Source organism: Seriola aureovittata, chromosome 1 (assembly GCF_021018895.1).
Source record: "Seriola aureovittata isolate HTS-2021-v1 ecotype China chromosome 1, ASM2101889v1, whole genome shotgun sequence".
NCBI lineage: Eukaryota > Metazoa > Chordata > Actinopteri > Carangiformes > Carangidae > Seriola > Seriola aureovittata.
Window position 1 is genome coordinate 23,832,052 of NC_079364.1, and position 16,261 is coordinate 23,848,312.

At 43.3% G+C, this 16,261-nt stretch overlaps 1 protein-coding gene across 1 annotated transcript in view; it reads left to right on the forward strand.

Moving 5' to 3' along the window:
- hcn4 (hyperpolarization activated cyclic nucleotide-gated potassium channel 4) overlaps positions 1 to 7,201 on the forward strand; it is a 68,216-nt gene extending 61,015 nt beyond the window's left edge. Inside the window, exons 7-8 of the mRNA XM_056373438.1 lie at positions 1,395 to 1,559; positions 3,513 to 7,201. Of these exons, the coding sequence (XP_056229413.1) occupies positions 1,395 to 1,559; positions 3,513 to 5,830 (2,483 nt within the window). The 3' untranslated portion in view covers positions 5,831 to 7,201. The remainder of the gene's footprint in view (positions 1 to 1,394; positions 1,560 to 3,512) is intronic.
- The last annotated feature ends 9,060 nt before the right edge of the window (positions 7,202 to 16,261 follow it).

A 16,261-nucleotide genomic window follows, 5' to 3' on the forward strand; every position in this document is an offset into this window, starting at 1 on the left:
GAATTGAGAGCATGTGTGTTTGGATGAGCTGGAAATGGGTTTCTGAGAAAGAGGGAGTGTGACCGTGAACACAGGAAGGGAGGGCGGAAGATGAGATGAAAGCTGAAGAGAAAAGACATTAGGGAATGTGTATAAACACATGGCACTCTAACAAATACATATGTCAAAGTCACCTAACCCCCGTCCATATATATATAGAAACATATATACAATACTTAGCATTTTATAGATATATACAGTACCTTCATGTATATCCATATACATTTGTATATAAAGTATATATAGAAGGTATAGCCTGTATTTTCACCACCTTACTCTCTCATACTGCCTTGGTCTCATGAATAAAACACTGGCACACACATATAGTACATTCACATCCATTTTTGTACACACACACACACACACACACACACACACATTATGTGCCAGCACAGGCTCTCACATAGACATATCCCACTTGTGCATGGTGCACATGCGACATCTGCATACAGTATAGACACACTTGCACCCACACAAACTACCTCTGTGCCAGAGCTCTACAGCAGTGCAGCTTGTTAAATGGAGCATTATTTTCCTGAGCGGACATAGCAGATGAGGGCTGGCAGACCTTTAAGCTCTGAAAATAGCATTAAGTTCTGCAGCAATGGATTACAGAAAAGTTGGAGTTTTTAATGCTAAAAAAAATAAAACAAAACAAGTCGAGAGTGCGCATTTTTGTTGAGAAAGTTTGTATTGTATTTTACTTTGTCACTTGGTCTACTATATCTGCTGAGGAAGATAAAGCAATTCATATAACCCTACACTTTAGGTCATGTTGAAAGAGGTAAAATCACAGGGGTATTATTGACTGCAGGGAAATGGTGGGTCTTAGTATGTGTTACTCTGTGTTACTCTTTTGTCCACCACTCCAAAGATCCAGGGTAGTTTCCCAGTGACAGTACCTTTGGCTCTATATATGTGGATGGAAAATGGGGATACTTTCTATTGCATGTGCAAAAACATGCTGTACTTGATCTTAGTCGAGCCAATTTTTTTCTAAGATAATTTATTTAATTACAATTTATTTATGTGTGTGTAGGATGGGTTGTGTATAAAAAATGATTTTAAAAAATCATTGCCTTTGACATTTTTAAATTATAGAGATTTGTTGTGATTATGGATTCCCCTATAAATCTGGGACTGAGCCTGTTCCTAGGATAGCCTTTAACAGAAAATGCTACCTATTAGCATTTTTTTTGACTTTGGTCAGCTGTTGATGATAAAGCGGTTGTCTGTCAGAGAAATCTATAGCAGTGTCACTGGTGTAACTGTTTTAAATTTAAACTCAAAAACATGCAAGCTTCAGGATTTAACCCCACTACATAACTGTGTTTATTTGCTATGTTTTGTTGCAGAGATTTGTTTGCTGACGCGGGGTAGAAGGACAGCCAGCGTCCGAGCGGACACATACTGTCGCCTGTACTCACTGTCTGTCGACAACTTCAATGAGGTGCTGGAGGAGTATCCCATGATGAGAAGGGCCTTTGAAACTGTTGCACTGGACAGACTGGACCGTATTGGTAAGAAAATAATCTTTTAAAAAGACAATTCAAGATTGAACAAACTGTATTTTGCAAACTGTCATCAATACACGAAGGCTGCAGTTAGTGTTAGAAATAATAATATAATGCAAATCAAGGTGTTTTTAATATTTGTAAATAAGGCATATAATAAATCTCATTTCAACCTGGTCAGCTTAGAGTAGATTTGACCAGTGGGGTAGAAGAGTATTACTGTATCTATGTTTTACTTTCTGCGTGTGTATGTTCAGAATGACACACTGACACGTATATAAAAAAAAGAAAGATCTTTCAAACCAGAGTCACAGCTCTTTGACAAAATTTTAGGGCTGTAAAAATGTCGACACTGATACTCAATGACTGAAATTACTTTCAAAGTCATCCTCATATAAACATGCAGATAGAGCTCTGGTTTTGAAATCCCTGTGTGACATCTCTTAGGCATACAATTGACATTCTCTCCATATCCATCACTGTTCCCAGGCTCAGCCTGGGCAGATGAAAAATTCACAATGAAAGGCACGCCTGTATCATCACTCAGCCATCGCTGCATGCTCTGTTTTATCCTCAGCTATGTTTAGAATGGAGGATAGAGAAATTGCTTTAGGGGGTCTCTTTGTAGAAAATGGCTGCTTTGAAAAGATGTGGTGGGCTGATAGTGATGTTTCTGTGAGATGGTCTCTGGTGTATGTCCTATCTGCGGGGCTTGATGTTCATGTACACCCTTCTTCGCTAATAAAGTCACTCACACAGCACTGATCCGTAAATTAATTACTTGATGGACTGTGCACAATCTGATTGGAGGTGTGCAGGTGATAAAGGGTCAGGTGGTGCCAGGGTCAAGCTGGATGTAGATACAATACCTCACAGCAATTCCTCTACTAATCTGCCACCAGTCATAACAGAAAATGGAGAGATTGATCTGGGCCTAATTGCATTTACAATATCTTCGGGTTTCTCAGCCTTTTGTTCGCACCAAATTGAAAATGTCAGCCATGTGAATTAACCCCGTCACTGCTAGTGCAACCATTCAACAAAGACTAATGGACTTTGCGGTCAGAGTTGCACACATTTCTCTAGAAGGTTGCATCAGCAGTTAGTATGCCTCTCATAGTGATGTAACTCCAATGTGTCTCTTTGACCTTGTGCACAGCTGATGATATGAAGGAGCACAAAATATTATGAGCAAGTATTTCTTAAAATCAGACTGTGAAAAGCTCTATTCTGATACTAAATTTCAAATTTGTAAATTACTTTTTTATTTCTGTGTCATGAGAAGGCTTATCCCATGAAAGCTAGAATTTTACAACAGTACGGTTTCAGACTGAGCCCTGACCTAAAAGGTGCTTCCCTTTTGATGTCATCAGCCAGTAACAGGAGAGGAAATATGACATCAGTAGATATTCACAGACTTGACGCATTTCCTCAGCGTAGATTACACTCTATCCCAGGCTGAACCTGCACCTCGTGGTACAATGTTTGCTTTATGTTTTGTCCCTGTCACCTAGGGAATCACAGTAATAGCTAGTTAAACATACATCGCCTACACCTCAGGCTGTCATGCATCCTGAACGTCTGTCTCTGGGTAGTTATCTCCCACCTATCTTTTGTTGTTTCTCTTATTCTGTGCTCTTTTATGCTTTGTCTTTTCCCTTCTTCTCCTTCCCCCATCTCTTTCTGAAATCTCTTTTACTCCCTTTTCCCACTTGTGATTTTCAGGTACATTTTTTTGTCTTTATTTTTTTCCTTCATAGCTGTTCCTGTATTAGGTTGCTATATTGGAGATGGTTGCTGGAAAACAGGGTGGTTATTCGAGTACACCCAAATGTCAGCCTGGTTCTATCTGCATAGAAGATTTATGCTCATTCTCCTTTTACCTATTTCTTCTCTCACCTATCACTCTCTCTGTGTCTCTTTCTGTTTTTGTGTTTGTGTGTGCATGTACTTTAAAAGGCAAGAAAAACTCCATCCTGCAGCACAAGGTACAACACGACCTCAGCTCTGGTGTACTCAACTACCAGGAGAATGAGATCATCCAGCAGATTGTGCAGCATGACAGGGACATGGCCCACTGCGCACACCTCATGCAGAATGCCCCACCCCAGTCGCCTCCCTCGCCTACCCCTGTCATCTGGGCCCCCCTCATCCAGGCCCCTCTCCAGGCAGCAGCCGCCACCACCTCAGTAGCCATTGCCCTGACGCACCATCCCCACCTCCCACCAACACTCTTCAGGCCTCCGGTTTCTGTTCTGGGGTCTCTAAAGGACCCTCCCAGCCGGCTCAAGAAGTTCCACACATTTGTTCCTTCATCCAAAGCACCTGGCTCTGCTGGGGACTCTCCCTCTAGCACACCCTCGAAACTGCGCACTGGGGTGGACATGCCATTGCTGGCCTCTTTTCGGGCTCAGCACATGACATCAGGTTCAGGGGCAACTGGCTCTAGCCAGCAGGCTTCAGGTAGCGGAGGCCAGCGTGGACCTAGTGGGGGTGGGTCTGGGTCTGGGTCCAGTGGAGGAGGGGCAACTGCGTTCCCCTTCGGACCATACTCATCGTCTGGTTCACCCTCATCTAGTATGGCCCAGCTACACCCACAACCGCAGCATCTACAGCCCTTCCGCTCCAGCACCCCACCTCTCTCAAACCTCTTCCACCAAGGATCTACAGGAGGAAGCACGGGGTCAGGAATAAGTGGAGGAGCAGTTGGAGCTTGTGGTGGTGCTACAGGGTGGTCTGCAGGTGGCGGTTCTGTGGAAGGAGCCACTGGAGGAGACACCGCTTGGGCTGGAGAGGACTTTACAACTGGAACAACAGAAGCGACTCCCGACGGTCACTTTGGTTTGGTCGGAGCTACTGGTGGATCAGTAGGAGGGATCTCAGGGGAATCAGTGGGAGGGATATCTGAAGGATTGGTGGGTGCTACTTGTGGCAGGTTAGCAGGTGGGGCATCAGGTGGATCAGTGGGGGGCGTTACTTGTGGGCCAATGGGAGATGGAGCCAGGAGATCAATGAGAAGGGTTTCCAGAGGATCAATTGGAAGGGCTTCTGGGGGATCAGTGGGAGGGGCTTCAGGAGAATCACTAGTAGTCACGACTACTGGAGGATCATTAGGGAGGGCGTCTGGTGGATCAATGGGAGTGGTTACTGGGGGATTGACAGGCGGGGCATGTGGGGGACCACTTGGAGGGCTTTCTGGGGATTCAGTGGTGGGGAATCCTGGTGGATCGTTGGGAAGGGCTTCTGGTGGATCAGCAACTACAGCAACTAGCCATATAGGAGGAGGTTTGAGTGGGCCAGGGGGAGGGGTGATTGGAGGGCATATTGGCAGAGCAGCAGGAGGGGCAGTAGGGAGCCATATAGGAGGTTCTACCGCTTTTCCTGTAGGAGGGGCTTCTGGTGGAATTACAGCTGGACTCATTGGTTCCTCCCGTTGTCAGAGTCCTATATCTACTGGCTCGTCCAGCCCTATGCCTGGGCAGCTTCTCCATAGCCAGCCACCTCCCAAGCCTCCTCCGGTGGCTCCTTTGCAGCAGTTTGCTGGGGGAGGCAGGACTACCAGTGGCTTAAACCTCTTCCATTCCCCTCCACAAGGCTCCCCAACTTCTAGCAGACGACAGCACAGCCAGCAGCCTGCTGAGGGCTCCCCATCTTCCCTCAGCCATTTTAGCCCAGCAGGCCTCCAGTCTGGCTTCCTGCCTCACCAGATGTCCCTAGAGAGGTCTGCCCTGGCCTCACTGGCCCAGTATGGTTCAGCAAACGCCTCCCCCTGCCTTACCCCAGTTGCGCCCAGCCCTACCGTTCAAAGCCCAGTGGCAGGCAGGACTTTCCACTACAGTGACCCCTCCAGCACCACAGGATCCCACAGTTCTCTGCTCATGCCTCAGTCTTCACTCCCTTCACAGCTTCCCAGCCAGCCACACACGACAGGGAGAGATTCTCCACTGGGCCGCTTTTCTGAGGACCTAAAGCTTTTATCCAGCTCCCACCCATCTCTGCAGCAGGAGGTGGCCCAGGCCTTAGGCCACCAAACTCCTCGCTCCTCTGTGGAAACTGGATATTACCCCTCACCCTTTTCCTCACCCACTCTTGTGCCCAAACCCTGTAGCTCAGTGCCAGGGCGCATGACTCCTCCAATCCAGACGTCTCCGGGGCACCCTCAGCAGACTCGGTCTCCTGGGGCCTCCCCGGCTTTGCCACTGAGGAGGAGCTCTGCTGCCTACTCATCAGATTTAGAACCTCAAACTGTCCGCTCTAAACTCCCTTCCAATTTGTGAGGATTGATCACACCCTCCTGTGCTCCTCCGAACTGAAACACACACAAACTATCTCCATGTGTGGCATTCTTTTCTTTCTGTCTAAAGACTTCACTGTGTTCCACCTCTCATTTTACCAAGATCTTAAATTTACTGTGATTTAAAAGACTCTTTACCTGGTAACTCAGAGCTTTAGAATAGTCTAAATTTGTTTTAAGCTTTTGACGTCTTTTTTTATTCATACATACTGTATATAGATAGAGATATATTTAAATGATAAGTTAATCAAGGGACTAGGAGGGTGTGAAAAACAGGACAGTCATTTTCTTTATTTCTATAACTATGCCAAATTCATCCGGTGATGTTTGGGAAGATAATTCAATGGACAACACAATAATACTCTTTTTCTGCAGGAACCTATGCACTAATACCTGCATGTATAAAGGCTTTTTGTGTGTTTCAAAAAAAAAAAAAATTATCTACATTTTTAGCTACAACAACATGCTTCAAGACAGGCTGACTCTTGTACCATCTCATTTAGGATCACATATTGTTGATCCTTAAATGTATCTATTAGATTGTACTTATTTATCCTCTGTATAAACTTTTCAAAACCTTACGAGAGATGGAGAAGAGATTTTAGGAAACCAAAAAGACTTTTCCTGTGGGGTAATAATTCGCCTCCTCTTGGCCCATCGATCCTTATTTTATACCACTTTATCGTAATAATACTGTTTTTTGAAGCAGGGCGAGAGGGGTTCAGCGAGCTACCCTCCATCTCAATATTGAGACATAACAGTATGTGAGCAACTGGCTTTCTGCAGAGTCCTCAACCATGTCCTAACAAGCTCACTTTGTCTTCCAAGCTCATGCCACTTAATGTGTGTAGAAAGCATGTGTTGTTTTTTTCTTCCTGACTGTGTGCAACTGTTAATGTGTGAGTGTTAGTGAGAATACATGCGTGAGTCAGTGGAACAGTCGAATGCAAGGCAAGACTTTTCCCTGGACTGATCAAAAGGACATTTGCCTTTTTTCACAAAAAAAAAAACTAGGACTTCCATTAAACCACAGCTTGTGTGTTGCATTGTGTAGCACTCACAATTCAAAATCAAAGTTAGTAAAAAATACAGTAGCCCCAACACTACACTTTCAGTTATTGAGCAAATACAGTACATACAGTACACAAGCTGAAATATCCTAAAAGTGCTAGAAACGGAAATATGCCACTTGATATTTAATTTCTTCATTACTTCTTCTACTGTAGCTGCTATATGGTCAACATAGACATGTCTCCTCACTGAAGGCTTGTGTTGAGTTTGAGATGTTGAATGTATGTACATTTGTTATTGTTAAAAGTAAGTACTTTATGGTAGATGCACTGAAGGCTCTGTGCCCCCGGGGGGGGATGGGGGGATGGGGGGGGGGGGGGGGTAAAGACGGTTCCATAACTAAAAAGGTCACCAGTTGAATATGTACAACAGACGTTTTCATCAGCAGCCATTTCTCCTGAAAAAAAGTGTCCTTTAGCAAGACACAGAACCACTACCGACTAAATTGTTGTCAGCCAATGTGGATATATGACTCGATATGCTGCCCAAAACAGCCAACTCTTTACTGCAGGAGCTCCATAAAGTACTACAACTGCGTACTACAACCCTGAGAGAAACTGCACATCATTCAAAAACAGACCCCCTGTTTCGATTGCATTGCTGCAGGTATATCTGGATTCAGATAGCCTACGCTGCATTCATGGAGCAAGCCTATTATCGATTTGGATGTTTTGCAGTCAAAAGTGAAAGATGAGAAAATGCCCTTTCTGTGTGTATGTACGTGTATTCATCTAAATCCTGGTGACTCTGAGCCTCAGAGTTGTCGAGAAAACTGAATGCACAGTAGAGCAAGGTATCACAACGCTCCCAAAGGAGTGTAGCAGTGATATGCTTCTACATGTTGGTCTGTAGCTCATCACCAAGACAGACCCGGGTTCCACTCAGACAGCTGAGTCCCTAACTCAGTCACAGCACTCAGCCACAGCAGCCTAATTTAACAAGACATGCCTGTAATCCCTTGACCCTAACAGGCTATCATGGACTCACACACAGAGGTGCACAGTGACCATGCTCTCCCCTCATTACAGTTCCCAGAAGTCCCCATAATAAGGTAGCGCAATACACATGACATGACACTCGGCTGCAGGAGTGCACATTTACAGACATGCACTCAGCCACAAGAGCACACAATGACTGTTCCTGGCAGAAAATAAAAACTATTCAACAATTTTTTTTTTTTTATCCACAGCATTTATGTTGCTGAAAATATCCTCAACTGAATTTTCAGTAAGCCAATCTATGTCCAATTGATTTTCCACTTTCTTATTGGATTCACACCAGCCAGGCCAGTTTATATAGCCAGTAGTTCTTACCAATTTTATGATTAGGGATTTAATGTATGATTTTTATTGAAGACATGAATACATGAACTGTAACCTTAAGGAAGACGTGGGATATGAATATCCATTTCAATTAGTTTCTTCTTTTTTTTTTTAAAGCTACACTATTGACAATGTGCTACATGTTAGGGTGTTGATGTTTTTCCTTACTTTTTTTTAGATAAATGGCCAAATGTAGACATCATTCATTGATGTCAAGATCATTCCAGTGCAAAAAAAGAAAAACAAATTCTACCATAGCGCTGAATATGAGAAAATATAATGATTAATCATAACAATGATAAGCACATGGCTTTGTTGTCATTCTGTCAGAACTGCCTCAACAATCCAATGCAACACCAAACATTACTGTGATTTGCAAGTGTGACAAAACCAACTGCTCAATGCAACATATCCAGACATGATCTGTGCTATCATTAAGTGAAATGTAACACCTGACGTAGAATTAGATGAGACAGACTGAGGGGAAATCGACACAGCAAGAACTCTATGATTATTTGGCTGATCATCAGAGAATTACTCCTGTATTATATTACATAGGTGAGATCGATAATGGATTATATCTTTTACATGGATACACATGACCTTTTCATGGTCTTCTCCGCAGACAGAGCAGGCGTTACTAATGGCTAGAGCAGTGTTTTGTTCACCTCTCCTCTCCATTTAACACCTTGCCTGTATCTACAGTAAACAACTATCTGAAAGGCTCTGAAAAGTTTACGTTGGCCTCACGATACGGGGCCCAGGAATCTTCAGCCCACCATCTAGAGGGGCAGAGAGGTGAAAGAGACAAAGCTCTGCGACAGTATAGACAGAAAGCGAATAGAGGGAACTGTTGCACCTCTGGAATACTGATTGTCTGCACACAGTGTAGGCATTTTAACCTTGGTCTTCCTGTACCTGCTAGCCTTGGACGTCCTGAAAAGTCCCCCTTTTTCCCCTCATGATATGACCTTATTTAGGTGTAGGGAACAATGTAGTCGGACACTCAGTCACCGGGAAGACAGGCACCCCATGGGGTACTCATGCTGACAGGGTGCGCTGTTCCGGGTTGGACCGGTGGCATTTTGCACCCTGCCTTATGATTGTTCCTGAGTGCTAGTGGATGCTTCTTACTGTGGTATTGATTGGAATGACATAAAGGAAAGCTTTGAGCTGTGCTGTATAGCTAGCAGCAAGTGTATAAGTGTGTGTGTGACTGTGTTTCCTGCGCTGCCTGGCAGGGTCGATGACTGGGGCTGGGTGCTGTCTAAGGAGGGTGGGACAGGGAGCCACAGGTCAGAGCTTACAGAGAGACAGACATTGGACAGGGATTGATTAGTTGGCCTGAACTTAGTCTGGTCTATTATCACAGATAAGTGGTTTAGGAGAGGGGTGGGTGGGTGTATCAGCTGAATCTGTCACTAACAGTTAGCGAGCTGACACAATCTGCATGCTTACCTGTCTGTTTCATCTGGGACCAGAATCTTTGCAAATTATTCTGTCCTGGACTTTATATGCAAGAAAACTCTTTTTTTTTTTTTTAATGAAAATAAGAAAAGCAGTTTTTGATTGATAACCATGACGCTTTGAAATCATGTCATGGAAATGAAAAAGGGGTTTCTTAAGCCATAGGTTCATGAAATTTGGAGTAACAAGATTTTCACCTGACAGCAATGTTTATTCTTCGAGGGGATTTGCTATTTCCATCCTTGCAGACTATTTGTTGCAGCTGCATCTGTAGCGTAATGGAGTATCGAGACTGTGTTTTTTTTTGTTTTTTTTTAGGAATCATCTGGGAATTAGATAAGGAGACTTTGAAACTTTGTGTCTTTTGAGAGAGGCGAATAAAGAAAAACAAGCGACTCACTCGCTCACGCAGGGAACTATTTCCATTATGTCTCCCTGTGTCACCCATCTGAACAGGGGAAGAAAACGGCTGTTTGAGGGCAAAGGAGGAAATAGCAATGAAGGGCAGTTGAAGGATCACGACAGCTGCCAGCAGTCTGCCCAAGCTAGGCTATTCTGAAATCAGTACAGAGGAAACAGTGGGAAAGCGTCTGACGTGTCTGTGTTTTGCTCCTGTCAGGGATTGTTTCATTTCAACATCATGCATTTGTATGAAATGGTTGCTCTGTTTCAACTGAATCTAATCTAAGTCAGGGCTGCCTAGTCTCAAAACTGAAACTGTGTATTTTGAGATAAAAAGCAAAATTAATGCAAACTCATAATGTCTGGCAAAAATTAATATTATTACATTTCTCTGCCTGGAGCCGTACCTGGATCCAGCCCTGCTGTTGGCCCTATAACCAAATGTGTTGTGAAAACAGCCAGCAGGTTTCTGCGTTGCTTCAATGATGGAGCTCCACATGGCACCTCTGTACCACGTCCAACTCGTGGTTGTTTCTGTAATGCAGCATTCTCAGATTTCGCTTGGTGCACTTCCAATTTCGCCGCCTAATCTTAGCCTCCCTCTCCTTTTGTGCCACCCCACTCGCCCATGAATATGTGTTGGTTAGTCAGCGATGCACACTAATGAAATCATTTGCTATGATTGAGGATTAGATGTAGCAGCGGCGGAATCGAACCTGGAATTTCTCGGGGGAGAAAGAGGCACGTGTGTTTTTGTTTTTTCTCCGAGGCTCTCGTTGCTCATTCATAACCACAAATCCCCAACCCCCCCCCCCCACCCCCACCCATCCACAAATGCTCAGTTTATTTCATACACAAGCACCATGTTCCATATAACAGCGTACCTCAGAGTGATTGGATATGATATGAAGATTGCTATATGTGGTGGAAAGGTCTGTTTATCATAGCATCTAATACAACTGACCTGTTTTGCTGCTGCTCCAGTGAGATGGAATAACACGACAGTAATGTTACTTTGACAACAAAGTGTGCTGCTGGCCAGTGTAACCTGGATCTGACCCAGTTTAAGGATACCATTTAACAGTGGGGTGCGTACAAGTTCACTCAAAGACTGAATCATCTTCAGATCCTTCAGGGTAATGGCCCTGTACAGCTAAATGGCAGGTGTCCCTATTTGTAGCTGTCAATATAAAATCATTCATTCATGCTATTTTACAGCTTGTTCATATATAAAAATTTGACTTGGTTCTGTAATCTAACAAATATACAAATTAGTGTCTTAGATTTGGGTCTGAAAAAACATATGGTACAATTGTTTCTCTATTGGTTGCAGCTGATTGGAAAATCCTGTGTTGAAGCTAAAGGTGAGGCTGCTTTTCACTCGATTAAAGATGTGGTGGGGGTTCTGTATTTGGAGAGATCAGGGTTTATGTAAAAAAAAAAAAATCCTGCTTTAAAAGCTGTCTTTCATTTGCTGAAGTATGTACTATAATTCCACTTAATCTGACGTTGGGAACGTAATGTCGGCAAGATACTTATACAGATTTATATATTTCCATAGGACCTATTTATATTTCTGTATTTATTTTAGACTCTCTTAATAAGTGATGTCATCATCATAACAGATACTAATAAGCAATGTTCACCAAACTGTGTGTATGTACAGAGTTCATGTCCATGATTTGTATGGAAACATGTCATTTACATTGTATAATCTCTCTACTCTGGCGCGGCGCAGGAGTGGGACATTTTCGTTACATGATGCTACAGACCAAGACTTTCTACCTGAAGGCTCAACCTTTTTGTTTCATGAAGGCAGCGACTGGTTCAACACTTCTTACAAGGACACGCAGCCTTTTGGGGAGGACAGTATTTTGACCGCTTTGCTATCGATCAATGGATATCTATTTTTTCTGCATTTAACACTGGAACTATGGGAAAAAGCAATAAGAGAACTGTACAGGTATGGTGTGACTGGATATGCACCTACGGGACATTGCGCTGACCCACTGGACAACCACACACACACACACACACACACACACACATATACATACAGTAGCAATGGCTCATGGTTTGTGTGGCAGTGAAAGGAGTGAGGCAAAAACTGCATTGTCGATAAGCACACATACTGGATGAAATAAAACGGTATAGAATAAAATATAAGGAACACCTACCCGGAGTGTTATTTCTCTCTGTTGTTTGCATGCTCTCAACTCTGTGCATACATGTGTGCAGCTAGTGGCGGGGAATGGCGACTTTGTGAGGTTACACTCATTATTTTTTCCCTCCATCTTGTGAGATGTGTCAATAAGCAAAAGCGTTTTGCACACACACACTCACACACACACATTCACTCACAGATGCACACAAAGAGCGGTCAAGAGACAGGTGAAGCTCCTCAGAACGCTGCAAATGTTGGCAGACTGTAGAAAGGAGGACAGTCTGCGTCTGCCCCTGTGAGCACTCAGCCATCTGCTTCATTAGAATTCCCCCTTGAGGTAACCTTCCCTTCTCCAAGAGGAACTCATTGAAAGTGAAGGGCTTTGTTTTAGATTGTCTATTGTAATTACACATTATTCTCCTCCTCTGATGCCTGCTTGCTGAGAGGAGAGGAGCTGGCTTACAGCCACAAAAAAATATACACACACTCTCACACACACACACACACACACACACACAGGAGTGTGGCGTAAACGGTGCATGACCGCTGCTGCCGCCACGTGAGCCTCCTGTATGCTGTCTCTGTGTGGTTCTGTGCAACGGGCCAGATCAGTGAGGTCATGGTGACATCCTCGCTCGGTTGAGGTGGCTGTCTCTCTGCTGCCATAGAGAGACAACCAGCGCTAATGCCTTCCTCTGCAGCATCTGTGATAATCTGCTCTAGTTCTCCTTGGGTCAAACTCAACAGTAATTAATCCTACCATTACCCTGCAGGCCTCAGGGTTAAAGCATTGTATATACATGTATCGCAAGTTTTTTCTCTTTTTTCCAGATAGCCCCTTTCAACTTGACACTGGTGCTGAAAGTGGGAGAAAGGATGCCTCAATTTTTACATAAATTAAAATATTTTTATAGTGACATTTGAGAGAGACACGGGGATTTGGGCGGATATCAGTCGACCAGAGGGGAGAAACTTGAGTGTCCTGAAAGTCTAAGATCTGAACAGAGTGATAGTGCATCAAAAGCGGAGTTGTTACATAAATTCAGAACCTAAAATGTGCCATTATCTGGTTCCCAACATCCTCTTTTTTTCTTTTTCCCCGTCCAAAACACCTGTTATATTTGTTAGTTTGATTTTAAGGAAAACGCTTTTACTTTCCAGATCTTGTCACGCTCATAGCATGCAGGCTTGGCACTATATTTTTTTGGCAGCAAAGGGCCAGAGCACTCAGAAACACACAGTAACTACAGCACATCCGTATTAGTGCTTTTTTTTTCCTCTAAAACCCTGCCGTCAAAGCCTTTTGACATCTGCCAGTTTGTTCACAAATATTGTTCAAATGCCAACTTTGCAGTGTTCCAGCTTTTGATGCGCATGGCTGAAAGTTTTTCTTTTTGTGTCAGTGTGTATGTGTGTGTCCATGCACGTGGGTGACTCTGCGTATTTGTGTATGTGTGTGTATGTGTGTGTGTGTGTGTGTGTGTGCCCCCTGGGATTAAGTTCATGAAAGCATACGCATGGATAACATCAGAAAGATGGCCACAGGTTGCCAACCTGATGTCCCCTCTCTTCCTCTTGCTCTGCCAAACCCCCCCCCCCCAAAAAATATACCCAGTCCTCTGCTCACTTCTTCCCTCGCCTGCTGCAAAATCATGATGGTCAGAAATGGGCCATATGTGCCCTACTTAGAGGTAGAGGGAAGTTTCAGAGGGAAATATTGTACTTTTTCTATTTATTTCACAAGCTACTTTTCAAATTAGGATTTTTAATGAAACACAAATGATACATTTTCTGGCCATTTGTGACCCCTTACAAAAAAATTTATGAAGTTGGTATTGTTAAGAGGGGATTTTCACCTCTAAATTTTTCAGATGATTTTATTCAAATAACAGTTTGAGGCAACACAGTCACATGCCGAAGTGACCCTGGGCACGATGCTGAGTCCCAAATTGCTCCCAGTGCTTACGCCAGTGCCTTGCACGGTGGCTCATTGCCATTGTTGTGTGAATAAGAGTCAAAATTGAAAATACTTTGGATAAAAGCACTATTTAAATGACCTCCATTTACCATTGACCTCAGATTTATCTCCTGACCCTTTGGAGGAGCCCGATCCCCAGACTTGTAACCACTGGAAGAAAGTAGCTAACTGTGTATAAATTAAAACTATAAGCTAAAATAGTTAACACTAGCTCCACTTCAACCAGCTACAACAGTACTTACTCTAAACATTGATGCATCAGTATTAACAATATTAGAATGTAATATATAATTATATATTTTACAGTATAATGAGTTATTTTGATAATTTAAGTGCAATTTGCTGAGAAAACATAGGATTTAAAATTAAGAATGTTTTCTTGCTCCTCATACCATAATGTACATTGAAAGTATATAACATAATATCCACTCTTTTTTTTTTTTAACCTTTTCTGTTGTTTCCAGGTCAGTGGGTGAGTGTTAATCAGAAGTGAGAGAGACAGACTTTGATGTGATGCCTTGAGCTGCGACCCCGCTGTGATATGTCAACATAAGAACCAGCAGCTCAAGTTGTCACCCTGCCATCTGCTAACAGTCCATCCTAAATGTCAGTTTCTAAGCAAAACCAATTCTCCTGTCCAGACAGACCCTCAGAGCCTGATATAGTTCTGACTAGGAAGGCTTAGATCCATCTTGCGATGCTCATAAAATGTTTAAATAGTGTTTATTGAATCAGCCCTTGAGATTGAATTGCAGAGATTCATTCCAAAATGTGATATCCGCTATTTCCAAAATATGACCCCTGCTCCGCTTAACTGATCGCTGGCATGAGAGTGAAATATTCCAGTGGATATTTTGGGGTTTTAATTTAAATGAGTGATGTTAAGTGCTGGGTTTTGAAATGGTGAGCAGTAAGCTGATATAGTTCTCTCTCCACAACAAACATTTTGCAAAGAAACCAAATACATCTCAATACATTAGCATGCTGTTTAGTTCAAGGGATGAATCCTGCATATTCCATAAAAACTCTCTCTCTCTCTTCTAAAAATAATAATAAAAAAAGAAACCCAGATGAACTCATTTGAAAGAGAGGGAAATACCATTTTCTTATTTTTAGCAATTATAATCCTCCATGACTGGTGATCCCTGCAATACCATCCTCCTTCACTTCCTCCTCCTCCTCCTCCTCCTCTTCCTTTCCCCCAGTGAGAGATGATGGAGAAAAAGATCTCCCTTCCTCGTATGTCTCTTCCCCCTTTGCCGCATGTCTCACCATACACTATCGCTTGCTTCTCGCAGAGTGAGGGTAAACTGTGGAGAGCAGAAGGCCCACCCCCCCACCCCCCCAAAGCCTGCAGCTTCTGGTCCCTGTTTATCATATTAGCCCGTGCCCTTGAGCATTTTGCAGCCAGAATCATCCTTTGAACTAAAGGAGAAAAAGCAGACCAGGACGGCCATACCATACCATAAATCATGTGGGTTTAAATTCTGACAGTAAATGGCCTTGTACTAAACCATCGCCAAGCTTCAGAGTGGAGCGTGTTGATTGGCTGTCTTGGCAGGCTTGTGTTCCTGCCATGGCTGCTCTTCCAGCCTTGAGAGATATCAGAAAAAAACAGTCCTTTATCTGTTTTTTTTTTTTTTTCTTTGACTCTGAAAACCAAATAAATATTAGCAGCACAATATATTTTGTGATAAAATCATGATGTGAGAGTTAGCCATGAAGAGCTGAGGGAGCCAGGATCAAATTATCACCCACCATATGCATCTAGAGAGGCTTAATTACACTAGTGCAGGACTAGCCATTGTTCAGAATAATTAAGATAGTTTGAAGTGTCATTACTGACTCTGATAATTATAATTTTGCAGAAGAGCCAGTCTGTTGAGCAGAACCGCTCTTGGAGGGGAACAGAGAAGAGGTGCAATTTTCGAGTCAGCCAGCCAAAGCTCTGAATGTCATGCTGGCCCTGCTGACCTCCATGCTTCATCTCACCTGCAAATGAATGTCTTA